Here is a 20653-nt window from a genome sequence, read left to right as displayed (position 1 = left end):
TGTATGCACACTGTGTTGGAAATGGAAAATGTGGGAAACAAAAATCTGAAATTGTTCAATCATACACAAAATTTTAGCATTTTCATCTTATTGTAAATAATCTATGTGAATAGGGTGGAGGATTAACAGATCATTAAAATATCAGATAAGATGTCATGTGACATTATTTAGTTATCACCATTTACATACTTCCAGAGTTGATAAAATAAGTACTGGTCAACTATTAAGTTCAATATAATTGACTGTGTCCCTCTTTCACAACCAACATTGACATTTGTAACATTGTACATATATAAAAAATCAATAGCACATGTGAGAGAGACCTATAATGAACATCAACAGAATTTTACATAAACATATATGAGGTCAAGTTTTTGATTTCCAGTTAGGAAAACAATAAAATAATGATAATGAAAATTATCACAGGACAGGTTTTATGGACAAAACCAACTGGCAGGAGACCCAGCAGTAGACCAGAAGCAAAATGGTCAGAAAATATCCATGAGCTCAGTTGGTCTCTCTTGGGGGTCCAACCAAATCAATTGGAGACCGTTGCTTCTGACAAGACTCAATGGAAGGTATGCTTGAGGACTGCCTCCACGACCTTTCCAGGATTAAGTGGGCAAAAATAAATGAGATAAGATAACAATAATTATGTATTCTGGTAAAAAAAATAAATCCTTTCCTTGTGGATGACTTGAAACTATATGCCAAGAGTATGCATGAGATAAAAAAGAGACTTACACTGATTACAACAGTCTCAAAGAAAATAAGGTTGGAGTCTGGTCAGAATAAATGTTACTATGTGGTTGTGAAGGAAAGAAGGAAAACTGTAAACCAGACTAGCAGCATCTCCATCAATGACTGAACTGTTTCTCCTATATTTGATGAGGCTACACAAAATAGGGGGCTAATGCAGTTTAGCACCTCTCCTTGAAAAATGCATTTTTTTCAGATTCCTATGATTTAGATGTCGGAGATTATGAATATGCAAAAGAAAAAAAAATTTTTTAACTTTCACCCCACCCACCTCCAATTAAAATTTTTGATTTTGTTTACTTTAAAGAGATCATAGTGAATTGACGAACATATGCAAATTGAAATTAAATATAGACGAAAACATTGAAGTGAAAAGAATTTGCGTTTTACTTGTGCTTGCCTTAAATAATCGTAAATAATAATATTAAGGATGATGATGATGATGATGGTGATGATGATGACGATATCTGTCATAAGCTTCTTTTCTACAGGTACGACTGAAGACAATATAGCATTTAGTGTCGCAGTCATTCTACCTCCCAGGTACATTATAGAACAAGAAAATTCAGAAGACTTTGAACTGATGGCAATAGAAGAGAGGCAATAGAGTCTCAAGACAAACTAGAAGTACATGTTCATTCATGTTGGAAGGTTTAACGACTGAGAAAGAAAGAAACAGTAATTTCAATCATTTTAATAGAAAATAACAAACTTACCCAGCAAGACTTTCGAAGTCATAATGCCGGTTATTCTTTTCATCTTTGTAGGTGCAGTTGGAGATACATTGGCGTCCATCAACAGCATGCAATCCTGGTCCACAAGGTTTACATGACTCTATTCCCCAGGCATTACCAGAATGAACTACAGTATTTGGTGGGCACGGAGTACACTTAGTAGAGTTCACATCAATATAGTGTCCATCTGGACAGGGAACACAGCTGTAACAGAAAAATAATATATAATACTAAAGGTCCCTGTAAATATATTTTTCTCTCCAACTCTCTCTTCTTCTCTCATATCACTGTTTTATGAAGTTGCAATGCATGTTTTCAACTATGTTCAATGAATTCTGTTCAATCCAAAGGAATGCTGAAAAGTTCCTGGCTTTGGTCTAAAAAATACAGGAGGATCAGTTAATTATGACTTTATTCAACATATTCCCCTCTCAGATTCACACACTTATCACAGCAGTCCTTCATTTTTTTTTAAGCCCTGTAAAAAAAACTTGGAAGGTTGGGCCTCCAATCAGGCCTTTTGTGATATCCTTAAAGCCAGGAACTTTTCAGCACCCCTTTGTATGTTTTGGTTGCTAGTTTGTTTTACCCCTTTAGCATTTAAACTAGCTGCATCAGGCCCAAATATTCTGTGTTTTATGCCTAAATAAGTTAGATCCAGCCTCTCACACACCATACAATGTCATTCTAAAAATAAACAATTACATCATTGAAATCCTAAAGCTACAAAACAAGTATGATTAATTCAAAACAATGTGAATAAATTAGCACTACATTAGACAGAATAACCTGAAAACAAAAAGGTTAATATTTTAAGGTTTTCAAGTTCTATAATTCTGGGGATGGCAATGGCCATTTTCACGATATTTCTATTACCTGTATCTTATTCTAAAATTTCTATACTTTGTAGTTACAGATATGTGATGATTTATTATTGAGGTTTGATGTTTGTATTTGTGTTTTGTAACAATAAACAGGTGTAGACATAATGGACATATTGTGCTAATGTTTGACTCATGCATTTTGTCTAGTAACTTCCAGGCAGTGTTTATGTTTTTAATGTTAACACCACTGGTGTTAGTCCTTTAGCATTCAAATTTCTTTGTCAAATGTAAAGCTTATTTATCCTATGTAAAGCTTATTTATGTAAAGCTTATAGCACATTGTTTTGAATTAATCACACACTATCTTGTAGCTTCAAGATTTCAATGGTGGATTTCACAAGAGAAATTTTGTAAAATGACTTTCTCAAACTAGGTAGCCACAATCTCTGAAGATGCAAGACAGCATTTCAGAGAGTGCAACAAAGATGGGAACAGTATACTTTATCAAAATTGCTTTTCAGAATAACTAGCTCTTAAAAATAACTTCATTCATTATTATTCCACAGCACTGAACTTCATTCAGTTTTTAAAAAAGAAATTATTTATCAGATATTTGACTTTTTCAACTTCAAAAGTGATATTACTTTTATAGTGGAGTACAAAATTTAATCAAATGTTTCCTTGAGATGTGAGGCATAGAAAAGGCTGAGAATCTAGAAATATAAAATTCTACATGTATGATTTTATAATCTCCACAATTACACAAGGGGCAATATAAAAGATTTTGTGATTTACCATTAGTGTAATATATACATTTTTTCTATTTATATCAGTATAAATTGAGGAGTATGTCCAATGAATATTTAACAAATATTTTGTCCGTCTCTATGTTTTGGGTCCAAATGCCACCAGGGTTGACTTTGCCTTTCATCCTTTCAGGGTAATAAAATAAGTACCAGTTGAGCCTTGAGGTTAATTTAATCAACTTAGCCCCTTCCCTGAAATGGCTGGCCTTGTGCCAAGATGTGAAACCAATGTCTGGCAGTAATTTTTCACTCTTTGTTAGCAGAGATCAACCTTCAATAATCCCTTTCACATTTAAAGGATTCAGTAATTTTATCCTGATAACAAAGAATCATTACAGTAACAATTTTGTCAAAATATTTTTGTATTATGACATATAGATATTTTACTATTGATAAATAGGAAAATACATCTATAAAATACATTTGTCTGTTTGCTAATAAGGACACATAATGTACAAAAAAATTTATTACCATTATTCTTCTAAGTATTTCAATGCCTTAGGATTATTATCTTGTTGCATTTTGAATACAAGCAGTAATGTCAAATCATGTCAAGAAATATTTCAAGCCTTTCACAATTTATGAAACTTGTCAGACTAGTGTCTAAATTCTAGCATTTTATTTCTTATCACTGGTATTTGGTAAGATTACAGTTAGTCATATTTCATAAGAATATTTTAATGCTCATCTAAATTTAGTCTAATGCCAAACTTTTGAGGAATGACAGATAAATTAGGAATTTTAATTTAGTTGCAACCATGAGAGATATTTTTATTAGCTAATTTTTTTTTAACTTAGAGTAAATACTAGTGATTAAAAAAGAGAGATAAACAGCTGGAATTTATGTCTAAACTATTATATGACCTTTTGCATAAATTAACTGGAACATTTACAAACTATGACCTTTAACAGTAATGTTAGAATAAATAGAATCATTTCATTAGATTTTGTACTTTTCTTTTATCACCAAACCAAATATCACAAAAATATGAACTTTTTATATTGAAATTACACAGGTACTGTATGTGTTAAATCTTGAAACTTGTCAAATATACCAATTATGATAATTAGTGAAATGTTCTTCAAATGTATTTGAGTAAGATGGATTTATTCATAACAGCAATATAAAGTTAAACCTTTGAAAATCATGTTGAGAAATGGATATAAAAAGTAATGAACATAAAAATAGACATAGTGTAGTAAAATGGACATAAAAGTTAACATAGTGTTGAGAAATGGACATTAAAATAGACATAATGCAGAGATATGGGCATAAAATGTAAATAAGGTAAACAGGTGGCATACCCTTGTGGACAGTTAATATAAGGGAAATAATCATTTCTTCATAATATTTAGTGGGATTAGAAGTTTGAATTTGAATTTAAGGAATAAGGAAAAATATGCATAGAAAACACAAAAAGGGGAAATTATAAAATCATTTAATAACAGTGAAAAAGTATATAATTTGTTGATACCCGTCTTGCTGTGTTCCTCTTGGACATTTTTGACAGCTTGCTGCACCGCCTGATATTGTATTGGTGACTTCTATGAAATGAATTCGAGCATAATCAGTAATATACATTTGGCTAATATCTTCGTCTTCATCCTTAGACAACCACTGTGAGTGCATAAAAATCCAGCTAAATTTAGCAGCTCCATTTCGCAGAACAGGAAACCTTAAATATATAAAAAAAAAATTTTTTTGTTTTTAAATTAGTCTAATTTTAATTTCGTCTCTGCAATAAAAATGTAGTTTTATAACAGATTCATTATTTAACCACATTCATTGTAATGCTAATAAAAAAATTTTTTTAAATAAAATAATGTTGAGGGAATTACTTACACAAATTTCTGCTTTTGCTGAGTACCAATCCATTTTTTCACAACATTAGGACGTGTTGTTTGATGATCCTGTCAGAAGGATAAAATAAGAAATAAAATTTTCTTATGAATATATTCAATGTTACTAAATAAATATTTGTTGTTGTTGGCACTCCGTCGCTTATGACGTCGAGGGTTCCAGATGATCCGATCAACGGAACAGCCTGCTCGTGAAATTAACGTGCATGTGGCTGAGCACTCCACAGACACGTGTACCCTTAACATAGTTCTCAGGAATATTCAGCGTGACACAGTGTGACAAGGCTGACCATTTGAATTACAGGCACAACAGAAACAGGAAGTAAGAGTGAGAGAAAGTTGTGATGAAAGAGTACAGCAGGGTTCGCCACCATCCCCTGTCGGAGCCTCATGGAGCTTTAGATGTTTTCTCTCAATAAACACTCACAACGCCCAGTCTGGGAATTGAAACCGCGATCCTATGACCGCAAGTCCGCTGCCCTAACCACTGGGCCATTGCGCCTCCACTACTAAATGAATATAAACAATATACAATAAACAAAAAACAATCAAAAGCTTTTATTTGTTCAACAGAGATAGACTCTAATTCCTTTCTAATTTTGGCACAAGGCAAGTAATTTTGAGGCGAGAAGGAAGTTGATTACATCAGCCCCTATGTTCAGCTGATATTCAATTTATCAACCCTCAAAGAATGAAAGGCAAAATTAACCTTGGTGGTGTTTGAACTTAGAGCATAAAAATCCAGAAGAAATGCCACAAAGCATTTCATCTGGCATGATAACAATTCGGCCAGCTCACTGCTTTAAGATAGTCCCTTAGCACAAAAGCATTATGGTAGAGTTATATTAACCATTTAAAACACAAACATTGTTATATTCACTTCTGTTTTACTTTGTAATATTATCATATATTATTAAATACCAATAACAATATGAGAGATCACTATATGGATCCCTTGCACTTAAGTGCTATGTTTATTTCTTTTCATTTGTCTCGCTCATAAACATCTAGCATCTTACTAAGTTGAGAGCACAGATTTAGTGGTAAGACGGTTTGACATCTATTTTTAGCACAGAAGGGATCCATATAGTAATCTCTCATATTGTTTATGTCTAAATATATTTCATGGCTCTTGGACATTTTCAAGTATGCTGACCACTAGTTGAAATTGATATTATTTAATAATATTAATTTCTACTCTTATTAATATTAAGTACCAATGTTTTTTGTCAAATATTAACAACTTGGTCACAGCTAAACAACACATACATATCCTGAAACAGAGCCAACTAGATAAACTTATTAATCAGTTGTATCCATCGATAAATAATCCATACTGAATGTCGGAGATAAGTTGGGCAAGAATCATAATAACCTTGTTTTTGTAAAATATATTATCAGCACAAGCAAAATTATAAAGCTAGCTTCAGCTTTACTAATTTATTTCTTTAATAACTGATAATAACCAAGAATCAAACCTTGTTTAGAGAAAACTAGCTGCCTACTTTGAAGAACTTGCCATTTTATCCTGATTAGAGCAGAAGACAAGACTAAATTTATAATTTAAAAAATGCAGCTTATGCAGTATCTGAAAGTCATTTTACAGAATAATGTCTCTTGTGTAAATGATTGGTCTTTTGAATTATATATTATCTTTTTTTTTCACCTGTTTCAGTTACTGGATGCAAACATGTTGGAGTACCACTAGTGGAGGTTATCAAAAAAATTGATCCCGGTACTTATATATTAGAGTCTGATACTTATTCTATCAGTGTTTTTGCTGAACCACTACATTACAGGAACATAAACAAACCAACATCATTTGTCAAGAGGTGGAGGGAGACAAACAGACACATACATACATACATATATATATATATATATATATATATAATAATAATAATATTAGGGACAAAATCCATGTATGTATGTATGATGGGCTTTACCGCAGTTTCAGTCTACTAAATTCACTCATAAGGCATTGTTCGGGTCAGGGCTATAGAAGACATTAGCCCAAAGTGCCACAATGGTATTGAACCCAAAAGTGTGTGGTTGCAAAGTGAGCTTCTTAAACACACAGCCGTAGAATTCTTGCAAGACTAAATACAAGAAATAGATAAAATAACATTTTGAGTCATTCTTAGATTTAGATTCTGAATTTAATTTCCACTTCAGCCAATTCTGACATTTTTATCTTCCTGATGTCAATGAAATTAATTTGAATAAAATAACAGTGTCAAGTTATTACTGTTACAAAAAGATCTGGAAAACAAATTGTTTTAGATAAATGATTTCCTTTTGTCAGATTATTGTTATCGCTTTATGATATTTTATCATGGGTGTCATTAAATACCATGTGAAGTAGTGCACCTGGGGAGACAAATACACAGTATTTTATTAAATACAAGCACTCAATGATACAAAATGAAAATCTGATAAACTTTAAAGGAGTAAAAAAAAACAGGGTCAAGTGAAATTAGAGATGATCTCCAATAACAGTATTGTATATAATATATAAAATAGGTTTGTGCGTTGCAGTTCAGATGATTTTCTTTGAAAGAATACTAAAAACAGAAAGCCTAAAAAAGGAATTGATTCTTAATCTATCCTTAATTATTTAATGCACTATACATTAAATAGGATCACATTAACTTAATATATAAAATACATAGGTGTGGTTGTGTGGAAAGAAGCTTGCTCACAACCTCATGGTTTTGGGTTCAGTCCCACTGTGTGGTACCTTGGGTGAATGTCTCCTACTATAGCCTCGGGCTAACCAAAGCTTTGTAGTGGATTTGGTAGACAGAAACTGAAAGAAGCCCATCGCATATATATCTATATCTATCTCTGTGTGTGTGTCTTTGTGCCGGAGTTCCCCACCACCACCACCACCACTTAGCAACCATTGTTGGTGTGTTTGTGACCCATAACTTCGCAGTTTGACAAACGAGATTGATTGAATAAGTACTAGGCTTCAAAAAAATAATAAGTCTGGGGGGTCAATTTGTCCAACTAAAACCCTTCAAAGTGGTGCCCCAGCATGGCCACTGTCAAAAGACTGAAATAAGTAAAAAGATAAAAGATGAACATATATTCATTTATTCAAGGCATTCAACGTGAACAGTATGTGGCTTTATTAGATTTATTAATTCATACACATTTTTATTTTGAAAATGCTTGCATCTACTATTATTTTAGATTACAGCTAGGTTGTTACTTTTCACTACTAGACAAGGAAACCTAGTTATGAACATTAGTACAAGGATTTTTAAACTCTCCCTGAGCAAAGAGATCTTAGATAGAACAGAGCTGTATTATTATAGTCCCTCAGCAAATACTAGGTTCAGAGGTAGGAATGGATAGACACCACACTCACCAACCCAATAATAAGCCTTGGGATATAATGTGGTTTGCCACGCCTTTCTCCTCAAAAGTGAAAATATAAGTACAAGATACCTTGAATTTAAAGATTAATATTTCCCTAGTTGACACAGTTACAGGACTATTTTTAATTTTAAAAAAAATGAATGTGACTTATGGTAGTATCTCTAATAAGCTACCGACATCCATATGCAAGAATAATTAATCATGCTCACTGAACCAAGTTTTTAATACTAAAGATGAGGCTGACACTAACTCATCTAAAACAAATGCAAGAACTGAGACCAAAAAAATATATAACTGAATGGTTGGAGATTCTTCTAACACCTTCATAAAAGGTTTAGCAGAAGAATCCCCAATATACCTTTAACTAAGGAGATCTTTGGCACAACAGCCCCATACTACAATGCGGCCCTGGCCACTAGTAGTTTCAAAGATTGGATTAGTTATATGATTGGCCCAAATCCCATCAAGAAAAAAAAAAAGCCACCAAAAAGTTATATGGGTCATATCCTTATTTTTCCTTAATGTGTAGGCAGGATCTTCCTTAATTTAGTGGATAAGCATTTCCCCCAAATGCATAGGTACATAAAAATCTTTAATAGGCATACTTTCTTTTTGCTGTGCACCCAGCATAAAGAAAATAATATTAAATAAACCCAAACCTAGCACAGTGGCAGGTTGTTCATTCAGAGGTAATCCACATATCCACCAAACAGTCAATGCAATACAGAAACTGCTGAGTATGAAGCAGAGTTAATGCTAAAGTATCCCAGTGGAATGAAAATTGTGCAGAAAATAGCTCATGGGTGTAATAGAAGGCCCCTTCAGAACTTGGTTCAACAATCACACATACTTTTTTTAATATCAAGGAGAAGCAAAATGTCACAACTCAAGCAAGACATATATGGACACTGAGGGAAAATGCCATACATTATTATATCAAGTGAAGTTTACTGGAAAAGAGCAATGAAATACATATTGTGTTTGGCAAAGTAAAAAAAAAATTGTACTGTAAAACTCACTTCACCCAGGGTCACGGATTGGCTCTATTTTTCCATAGTACTTGGGCAACAGGACTAGTGACATTCAAATATCTTGACTATAGACAACACATTGCCTGTGGTCAGGTATCAGCTGTTGCATTTTCCTCACCACTACCACCCCAGTTTGGCCCCCTATCTGCTGTAACTTTGATAGTAAAACATTAAACTAAATCACCAACACTATTTTGTTTTGCTGCCTACAAGTTCTGAGTTCAAATCCTGCTCAAGACAACTAACATTTTAATCCCTTGAAGGTTTGATAGCATAAATATCAGTTTCAAATTCTGGCACAAGGCCATCAATGTCAGGGGAGGGGGTTAGTCGATTACATCGACCCCAGTACTAAACTGGTACTTATTTTATCAACCCCAAAAGTATGAAAGGCAAAGTTGACCATGGCAGAATTTGAACTCAGAATATAAATACAGACGAAATGCTGCTAAGCATTTTGTCCAGTGTGTTAACAATTCTGCCAGCTCACTGCCCTTGATAGCATAAATTTCAGCAAGTGAAATAATCAAGTAGGTACATAATTTATTGGGCAACTTGCTTGTAGATCATGAGATCAAATTGACTGTTGGTATTTTGTTGTGCATGTTAGTATTGAATTTAATTTAAGACGTCATCTCAATTCACTAAGCCATCAGTGATAGATATCAGATCACCTGGGAAGACTACCTAAGATAAACAGGTATCCTATACAAAGTGGTTACTTCTTATACATTTTACACTAAGAAATTAGATTTAAGCATCAAGTCATAACAGTTTATTCCAATTTAGATAACATAGAGGACTACAAAAATTGGTCTTATGTTTATTACAGTGTAACATGTTTTTTGTCATCAGGTAGCAACTGTTATTTCCTACTTGCTAACCCACTAGAAGGCATGAAAAGTGGCTAATATTTCCTTCAAACTTTGCTTTTGCTACATTTATTCAAACCCCAAAGAATCCCTCTCGATACATGGCTGTGATGCTCCCCCACTACTTCTGCTCATGATCAGAGATGCACATATTGTCAGCCACTAAGGGATGTGCTCAAGCGGTTAAGGTCAAGCAACTGACAAGCAAATCTGTAATACTGAGCAGAATATTTGCTAGAATGATATTTCTGCTTCAGCAACTCAGCACTGAATCTGTCTGAAACTTAATGGAAAGCAGGTCAGTTTCAAAACATTGATGTCCAGGTCACAAAAGCAAAGTTTGAAAGGAATAGTAGCCATTTCCTACGATTTCTAGATAGAAGCAAATTGGAAATAACACTTACTGGCCAAAGACAAAAAAAAAATTAAGTTTGTTACACAGTGTTATTAATAAAATTATCACTAAATAAAGAATTTTAAAAAACATGATAAATTACCACCATGAAGTAGAACTGACACTGACTTGAACAGTTCGTTTCAAAAACAAATGTCAACTGGCCCAGTTTTACTCCTTTATCCAAGATAATAGCTTCATTTCCTCGGAAACCAGGTATTTCAAGGACTAGTAAGAGATAACTTCGTTCACCAGGCCCATATTTCGTATGAATGTAACTCTTAGCAGGTATCCAACTAGAATTTGTAACACATTCAGTTTCTGCAAAAGAAGAATAACAATTAAGGAAAATAGATCACCTTCATTATACTTGTGCTTATGACTGCATGTACGTATGTGCGTGTGTGTGTGTGTGTGTGCTTGCATGTGTGAGTGTGTTAGTGTTGGGTGTCTACAAATCTCTTTTGTCAAGAGGTTTACAAGTTCAAAATGTATACATTTCTTATCTTTCATCAGTACTAAGACACAATCACTACACACATCAATAAAAAGGACTTGAACAACACCATTCCTTTTCATAAATATGGATAACACACAGGTAAAACTCTTAAAGCTGCTACAAATTCTAAGCTTTACAGTATCTGATCAACTAATCATCTATATACTGTGTCTACCCATACAGGCACTCCAATGCAGATGAAAACACCTTTTACAACTCATTAACTTACCACATCTTCTGCTAGCCTTACAGTATTTCCATGAACAAAAACTTCATTCATCTTTTACAATAAAATAACTGTACCCTAACTAACGACAAATGCAAAATCTCACAAACTCTGATGATATTTCATGGCTACATCACATATATAACATTGCCAAAATAATGTCCTAAAGATTAAACTTTCTCTTTAGGGTCAGAAAGTAGTTCAGCATTGATCAGTTGTGGAGTCTCAAAAGACCCGAGTAGAACCTATATAAGAGTTATATCTATCATATCTAAGACAATGTTGTTGTTACACACACAAATATCCAAGACCACATCCAAAAGAAGGCAATCTGACTGATTGTCAAAAACCTACTAACGTTGTACAACCACTAGCTCAGAAAGACACCATTTTTTACTTTTTATTCTTTCTTCTCCTTCACAATTGTTTCTGCTCCTCTGATCTAGTTAATTGCATACCATTTCTACCTCCAACCCATTCCATCTAACTCCCCTCTGTATATTCTTCTTATCACCCATGCTTATGTTTCACTCACCTTCCCATATACTACACTGAATTCAACACAATCCTTGCTCTTCAAAACTATTGCACTCCTGAACTCCTTCTCTGTCAACATTTTCACAAGTACTATTCCAAAAGGTTCAAATTAAACAACAAGCGTTAGCAACCATAGCAGACAGTAGGGGCCTTCAAAACTCATGAGGACAAAATAAAAACACAGAAAAAAGAAATGAATCCTTATGTGCCAATGCTAGTGTCACATAAAAGCGTTTGTGCCAGTGTCACCTAAAAGCACTTGTGCTGGTGCCATGTAGAAAACGTCCATGCCAGTGCCACATAAAAGCACCTATGCCAGTACCACGTTAACAGTACCCAGTACACTCTATAAAGTGGTTTGCATTAGTAAGGGCATCAAGCCATAGAAGCCATGCCAAGACAAACAAAATAGAGCCCAGGCAGCTTTCTAGTTGGCCAACTCCAGTTAAACCATTCAACACATCAGCATGGAGAATGGACGTTAAATAATGATGATGATGATGATGACTGTCAAATGTAATGCTTATTTATTCACGTTGTTTTGAATTAATCATGCATTATCATATAGCTTCAAAATTTTGTTGATGTGATTGTTTATTTTTAGACTAACACTACAGGATAGGTATGAGAGTCTAGATTTGGCTGGTGTGAACATAAAACAGTTAAAATTTTTGGACTTGATATGGCTGGTTTAAATATTAAATGGTTAAACAGATGGTGAATTCTAGTAGGGAAATGTTTTTGACATGGTGCCATATACTAAACAGAACAGAAACTGCTTAACCAAACTTGCCTGAGGCATAGTCTATGTGACCAAGTTCACCCCAGCAATTACAATTTCAAATCTCATTTCAATTTGAACTGAAGCCATTCTGTCATTTCAACTCATCTTGCAATATTGAACTTCTGTTGGGGCATCCACAACAACATGATGAAGATGCTGGTGGTGGTGGTGGTGGCGGTGAACTTGTTTCTTTATGCATCTACATAGATATTCACCTTCATGCATACACATTTGAGTCTATTTACATGTAAGAATGGAAAATTTCCTACCTAATCATCCCACAAAAAAAAATGTCATTTTAAATATTTAATCTTGTTTAACAAAACTCACCCTAAAACATTTCCTTAATCTCTATACTATAAACTAATAGCATGAGATACTATTAGCATTTTTGCTGACTCATGAGTTCTTAGATAGGTTTTAGAGAACTGTGTTTACTTGATTGCTAAACCCCCTTTTTTTTTCAAACCTCCACTCCATTCATGCAATCTTTCACCCACCTACTTCCCAAATCCCATACAAAACACTTATATTTTTTAATCATATTGTTTGTGAACAAACAGTGTTGTTGATTACAGATTTCCAACAGGCTAATAACAGTTTTGTTACATTTATGATGGCAAAATAGCAAAGAGAGTCAATGCAAATTAAGCAGAAGAAACAGTATACAGTTTTTTTTTTGCTCAAAGTAGGATATAAGTTTGTTCACCAATGTTTGTTTTATATATTCATATATTACAGCGATATCAATATTAATATTTATATATTACAGTAATATGTATTAGTAAAACATGCATGCACTTGCACACAGATAGACAGATAGTGATAGATATATATGATGGGCCTCCATACAATTTCTCCCTAACAAATTCCATTCTTATAGTACTGATTAACCTGCAGTAATGGTAAAAAAATATTTGATTATTGTATTCCATGGTGGGATCAAATTCAGAACCACATGGTTATCAAGTGAACTTCTTAATCACAGTCATACATTTGAGCTTTGCACTATTATTCCTCTCCAGAACTAAAATAACACTATCTGATTTTAAATTATTTTCAACTGGGAAGCAAAACCAGGTCAGACTCTTTTCATGGGAAACTTTCTTTTATTCTAACATGAAAAAAGGAAAAATTTTTTCCAAGAGTTGAATGAATTAGTTCTAATATATGGCAGATGCATATTTTATTGTAGGAATAAAATGCAAAGTCTACCTCAGCAGAGTTTGAAGCCAAATTGTAGAAGAATGAAACTAACTAATTTAAGAAATTTAATCTGGCACTCTACCATTCTCTGAACTCAACTCCCTTCATAAAAATCGGTGTCAAAGAATTCTTGAGCATTTTCGTGTATAACAAGACTTTGCAGTATTGTTAACAATTAGTATCTGATTAAGAATTTTTCTACTTCACATTAAGGCTCCTTAAACCTGAAGTATTGAGCATCAGCAATACAATAGAATCTTGAACAATCTTGTACCTAGAATTACATCATCATCATCATTTAATGTTCATTGTCCATGCTGGCATGAGTTGGACGGTTTGACCATGGCTGATAAGCTGAATGGCTGCACCAGATTCCAGTCTGCTTTGACATGGTTTCTACAGCTGGATGTCCTTCCTAATGCCAACCATTCAGAGTATAATGGGTACTTTTGCGTGCCACTAACATGGATGCAAGTTGCATGACACCAGTATCTGCCACAACTACAATTTCATTTGGCTTGATGGATCTTCTTCTCAAGCACAGCATATTGCCAAAAGTCTCGGTCATTTGTCATCACCTCCATGAAGCCCAATGCTCAAAAGGTGTCTTTTACATGCCAGTGGCATGGGTGCTAGTTATGCAACACTGGCATTGCCCAAATTGCCTCTGTGAGGCCCAATGCTTGAAAGTTGCTTTTTATGTGCCACCTGCATAAGTGACAGCTTTGTAACACCAACAATGATTTCACTTGGCTTGCTGAGTTTTCTCAAGAACAGCATATTACTAAAGGTCACTAGTCATTGCCACTGTGAGGTCTAACGTTTGAAGATCATGCTTCACCACCTCATCCCATGTCTTCCAGGGTCTCCCTTTTCCACAGCTTCCCTCCACTATTAGAGATCAGCACTTCTTCACACAGCTGTCCACATCCATGCGCATTACATGACCATATTAAGTAAAATCATTTCTAAGACACTATTTGGCCTTTTCTTTTTGCTCTCTCTCTCTCTTTCTCTTTACAAATTAGTGCTTTGGCCTTGATCAAAAGCACTAGAAACATTTCTGTGCTTTCAGTTTCACATTATAAATTCAGGCTATGCCTTACTCAAAATACCATCTTCACTGTGATTTCCTCTTCTATTTTCAGTAAGCCAGAAATTACCATTCCCTATTGCATCCCCTAAACTGTATATGTAACAGGAAGAAAAGAAGACAAAATACATGGGTATTATTAATATTAACTGGGACAAACAGCTGTGCACATTTGAATTTGGTGAATGGCAAGCTTTGGGTTGCTTCCAAGATATTTTAGCTCTTGGTGTTGTTGTTTTGTAGTGCTAATTGTTTTAAGCTGTTCAAGGTTCTTTGGGGTTTTTTTTTTCAGTTCATAAATAAATGAAAAGCTTACCTTCTAAATTAAGACAGTGAGAGGTTATGTTTGGGGGCATGGTATACCACCATTTATATGTGTAACCCATTTGTGGGGAAGTAGAAACTGGACACTTTTGACAAGGTGATGCTCCATCTGAATATTCATCACTTGCACAGAATTTGCAACCAGAACCAGGAACACTCATCATTCCAGGGTTACATTGAGGACACTTCTCAACCTTACTTGGGGGAGGTAGTTGTGTTGCATTGGGTAAATCTGTACGGCAACGCATTGGCACCATCCAGCTGTATTTTGTTTGTGTCTAAAATAAATTGAAAGTAATTCATAGAATCAACATACTGTTATGACAAAACAACTTCAGAAAGAAATTGCAGACAATTTTTGGCTAAAGATACATGAAATTGCTGTGTATATCTAATATCAAACTGGTACTTAAAATGCTGCATAATATCTTATATTGTATACAGATATATTCATTACTAAAATCAAAAGTAATGTTTATAAAATATTTTGCTTTTGCTATGTTAAGATTATACAATATTTTTGAAGAATATTTTATTTTACCATTTCTTAAATTTTGAATGAGATTAATACCAAATCTATATCATTACAACTTTACATACACGTTTTATGAATATTAGGGATTATAATATTGATCATTTAAGATTAGATATAGCATCAAGGAATTTACCTACCACTCTTTATATTTGTTAAAACATAATTAGCAAAAATAAATAAATCAATAAATAAGATGAATTCAGGTCTTTTTACTATTGACTGAATATTACGTTAGGCAACTGGAGTATCGTTCGTTCATCGTTTAACGCCCGCCTTCCGTGCTAGCATGGGTTGGACAATTTGACTGAGGACTGGTGAAACCAGATGGCTACACCAAGATCCAATCTGATTTGGCAGAGTTTCTACGCCAACCACTCAGAGAGTGTAATGGGTGCTTTTACGTGTCACCCGCACGAAGGCCAGTCAGGCGGTACTGGCAACGGCCACGCTCAAAACGGTGTATTTTATGTGCCACCCGCACAAGAGCTAGTCCAGGGGCACTGGCAACGATCTCGCTCGAAAATCCTACGACGGCCAGTCAGTCGGTACTGGCAACGGCCACGTCATTACTTTCCCTGTAAAAGCAACTCAAACAACCAAAAAGTAGCATTTTATCAACTAATAAATTTTTCTTTAAACTATTTTAGTTTTTAACAGCTTCTTAAAATTAAAATTAAAATAAAACAAACTTGAAACTATTGCACAGCTCTTGTCTCATGTCTAATTACATTTCATTAAAACTCAAGTTATAACACTGGAAAAGTAGATATCAAGTTACATATAGAAGATAACTGAAGAGAAAAAAAAAAACAGTGCTTATCTATTTTTGAAATTAAATTTATTTCAAACAAGTCATCAGATTTATCTTACCAAGCCTTCTTTATTACAAGGCGTTTGATATTCATAATAATCCATTTCACGACAATGTTGTTTTTTCCTACAGCTCCCAGACTCACGAGCTGTAAAATATAAATATGCAATTACCTAGATTTTAAATTATTAATATGGGAACGACTTTTAATATTATTGGCACAGGTATGTCATCATTATTACAATCACAGAGAAGCATTTAGCTTTGGCTTAAATACACATTAATCTTGATCTCTCAAAAAAATGTCACATCAAAGCATCTATATCTATCCTTTCAATAGGTCCTTCTATATGTAGGTATATCTATGTATCTTTATATAGATATATAAGCATACAAATATAAAATATAAATATATCTACACACAACACACATTTATCTACTTTGCTTTGTGCCCTCAGCTCCTGAACAGAATCACAGGGGTATTGTGACATATGACATGACTTTGGCATTTTTAGACCAGGAAGCTCAAGTTTCAACAGGTCTGATGATAACTGACCTCTTCCAGAAGAGAGAAGGAAAGAGTGAGAAAAAGAGAAGAATTAACCAAGGGCAGGACTTGCATTTCATTTATTGACCCAAAAAGGAGTAAAACTGACCTCAGTAGAATTCTTAATTATTTAAAACAGCTGCATAAAGAAGTGCCAGTCTCTAACTGTAGAGGGAACCTGTGGAAGAGGTAGACCCAGGAAGACATGCGATGTGGTGGTGAAGCATGATCTTCAAACGTTGGGCCTCACAGAGGCAATGACAAGTGACTGAGACCTTTGGCAATATGTTGTACTTGAGGAAACTCATCAAGCCAAGTGAAACTGTAGTCATGGCTGATGCCAGTGTCATGCAACTGATGTTGGGGGCTATTAAAAGCACTCATGCCAGTGGCATATAAAAAGCACCCATTACACTCTTGGATTGGTTGTCATTAGGAAGGGCATCTAGCCATAGAAACCAGGCCAAATCAGACTGGAACCAGGTACAACTCTCCAGTTTACCAGTTCCAATCAAATTGTCTAACCCATGCCAGCATGGAAAGCAGATGCTAAATGATGATGATGATAATGATTTCCACCTCTAGAGGATGTATCATAATTACCAAAAGGCAATTAAGACTATCTCCACTTGAGAAGGGGAGATAATCTCAAGAAGCATTCTCCAAAATAGACATGCTGTGTGTGTGTGTCTGCATGTAACATGACAGTCGTGGACATGTGTTTCTGGCTCTATAGTTGTCATTAGCATGACAATCGTCTGACCTCTCTCCAATAGCCAAAGGAAGACTTAAAAAAAAAAGAAGAAATAGAAAACATTTATGGCTCAAGTAATTTGCATATATTATACACAACACACACACACTTATATAGAGATATATACATACCCACAAACATACATATGCATATACATGTATGTATATACACATCTAAGTATTTACTTAACACATATATGCCTGCATGCACACATACACACACACACATATTTTTAACTTCCTCTAACACACATAACAGACAGGTAGCTATAATAAAATCCTCATTGCTGGCTAATGAAAACTTACGTGAATATTCTGATACTTTGTCACATGACGTGCATTCAGTGGCTCCTCGCTCGGAATAGGTGTCCTCTGGGCACGGGTTACAGAACGATAATCCAATCTGATCACTATAGGTGCCATTACGGCATTTGGTACATTCAGAAGAAAATGCTACCCCTAATAATGAAAACAATTATTTGCTGATATTATTATTACTATTATAATTAAAATTGATTTGTTCCATTATAAACTGACAATTTATATAAAAATGTACAGAAATAATGTATCTGTGTAGCATCAGGTTTACTGATAGAGAGAGAGAGGGGGAGAGAGAGAGAGAGAGAGAGAGAGATAGATGTGGAATATTAACACTACTTTCTACTGTAGGCACAAGGCCTGAAATTTTGGGGGAGGGGGTGTCAATCACATCAACTCCAATACTTGACTGGTACTTAATTTATTGACCCTGAAAGTATGAAAAGCAAAGGTTGACTTCAGTGGAATTTGAACTCAGAACGTAAAGGCAGACGAAATGTTGCTAAGCATTTTGCCCGGTGTTCTAATGATTCTGCAACCTCACTGCCTTCATTCATTCAGTCATTCATGCATGCATGCATACATGCATGCATACATACATACACACATATATAAATAAATAAATGGAGTTAACCACTGGGCCATTGCGCCTCCACACACACACACATATATATATATGCATACATACATGATGGTGCTCTGGAAGACACTTGTTCTAAGCCACTTTGACTATTGCTCTCAGCTATGGTCACCAACCAGTGTCAAATTAATCTCAGAACTTGAGGCAATCCAACGAAGCTACACGAAGAAGATAGCCTCTATGCAGGATATAAGCTATTGGGAAAGACTCAAGAGATTAAGACTCTATTCCTTAGAGCGTAGGCGAGAAAGATATGCCATAATATACATCTGGAAGATCCTCGAAGGAATTGTCCCAAACTTTGGCATCAAAAGTTACACAAATAAAAGAACTGGACGCCATTGCATAGTGCCAAGAACTCCAAATTTGCCATCAAGATGAAGGACAAGATACTGCAATAGCCTGGGCTTCAAAGGTCTACAGCTCTTCAATATCCTCCCGAAGGACCTGAGAGACCTGCATGCGGTGGATGTAGGTGTCTTCAAGACGAGGCTGGACCTCTTCCTGTCAGGTGTCCCAGATGAACCAACTTCACGGCAGGAGGCGCAGATGAGAGCAGCTGCATCAAACTATCTCATGCACCAAATGTCAATTCCTGAAGTAAAATTCGTGAAATAAAATTGTGTAGCAGCACCAAATGGCGGTGCCCCAGCATGGCCACAGCTCATGAGCTGAAACTAGATAAAAGGAAGAAAAAAAAATGAAAAAATATATATATATATGCATACATATATATATGGGCATACATACATATATATATATGCATACATACATATATATATGCATACATACATATATATATGCATACATACATATATATATGCATACATACATATATATATGCATACATATATATATATGCATACATATATATATATATATATATATATATATGCATACATACATATATATATATGCATACATACATATATATATATGCATACATACATATATATATATGCATACATACATATATATATATGCATACATACATATATATATATGCATACATACATATATATATATATATATATATATATATATATATATATATATATGCATACATACATATATATATATATATGCATACATACATCATCATCATCATCATCATCATCGTTTAACGTCCGCTTTCCATGCTAGCATGGGTTGGACGATTTGACTGAGGACTGGTGAAACCGGATGGCAACACCAGGCTCCAGTCTGATTTGGCAGAGTTTCTACAGCTGGATGCCCTTCCTAACGCCAACCACTCAGAGAGTGTAGTGGGTGCTTTTACGTGTCACCCGCACGAAAACGGCCACGCTCGAAATGGTGTCTTTTTATGTGCCACCCGCACAAGCCAGTCCAGGGGCACTGGCAACGATCTCGCTCGAAAATCCTACAGGAGCCAGTCAGGCGGTACTGGCAACGGCCACGCTCAAAATGGTGCATCTCATGTGCCACCCGCACAAGAACCAGTCCAGGGGCACTGGCAACGATCTTACTTGGCTTGCCGGGTCTTCTCACGCACAGCCCATTTCCAAAGGTCTCGGTCCGTAGTCATCGCCTCGGTGAGGCCCAATGTACGAAGGTCTTGCCTCACCACCTCAGCCCAGGTCTTCCTGGGCCTACCTCTTCCACGGGTTCCCTCAACTGTTAGGGTGTGGCACTTTTTCACGCAGCTATCCTCCTCCATTCTCACCACATGTCCATACCAGCGCAATCGTCTCT

General features: G+C 35.0%; 1 protein-coding gene across 4 annotated transcripts in view; it reads right to left on the bottom strand.

Moving 5' to 3' along the window:
- LOC106872305 (endosome/lysosome-associated apoptosis and autophagy regulator family member 2) overlaps positions 1-20653 on the bottom strand; it is a 134333-nt gene that overhangs the window by 38287 nt on the left and 75393 nt on the right. For all 4 annotated transcript variants that reach the window (XM_052966396.2, XM_052966394.2, XM_089349118.1 and 1 more), the window contains exons 7-13: positions 18289-18441; positions 16742-16830; positions 15329-15614; positions 10771-10988; positions 4967-5034; positions 4599-4799; positions 1476-1697 (exon numbers count right to left, since the gene is read on the bottom strand). In XM_052966396.2, the coding sequence (XP_052822356.1) occupies positions 1476-1697; positions 4599-4799; positions 4967-5034; positions 10771-10988; positions 15329-15614; positions 16742-16830; positions 18289-18441 (1237 nt within the window). The remainder of the gene's footprint in view (positions 1-1475; positions 1698-4598; positions 4800-4966; positions 5035-10770; positions 10989-15328; positions 15615-16741; positions 16831-18288; positions 18442-20653) is intronic.

Source organism: Octopus bimaculoides, chromosome 3, assembly GCF_046866305.1.
Source record: "Octopus bimaculoides isolate indiv1 chromosome 3, ASM4686630v1, whole genome shotgun sequence".
Lineage (NCBI taxonomy): Eukaryota > Metazoa > Mollusca > Cephalopoda > Octopoda > Octopodidae > Octopus > Octopus bimaculoides.
This window is presented reverse-complemented; position numbering and strand designations above follow the sequence as displayed.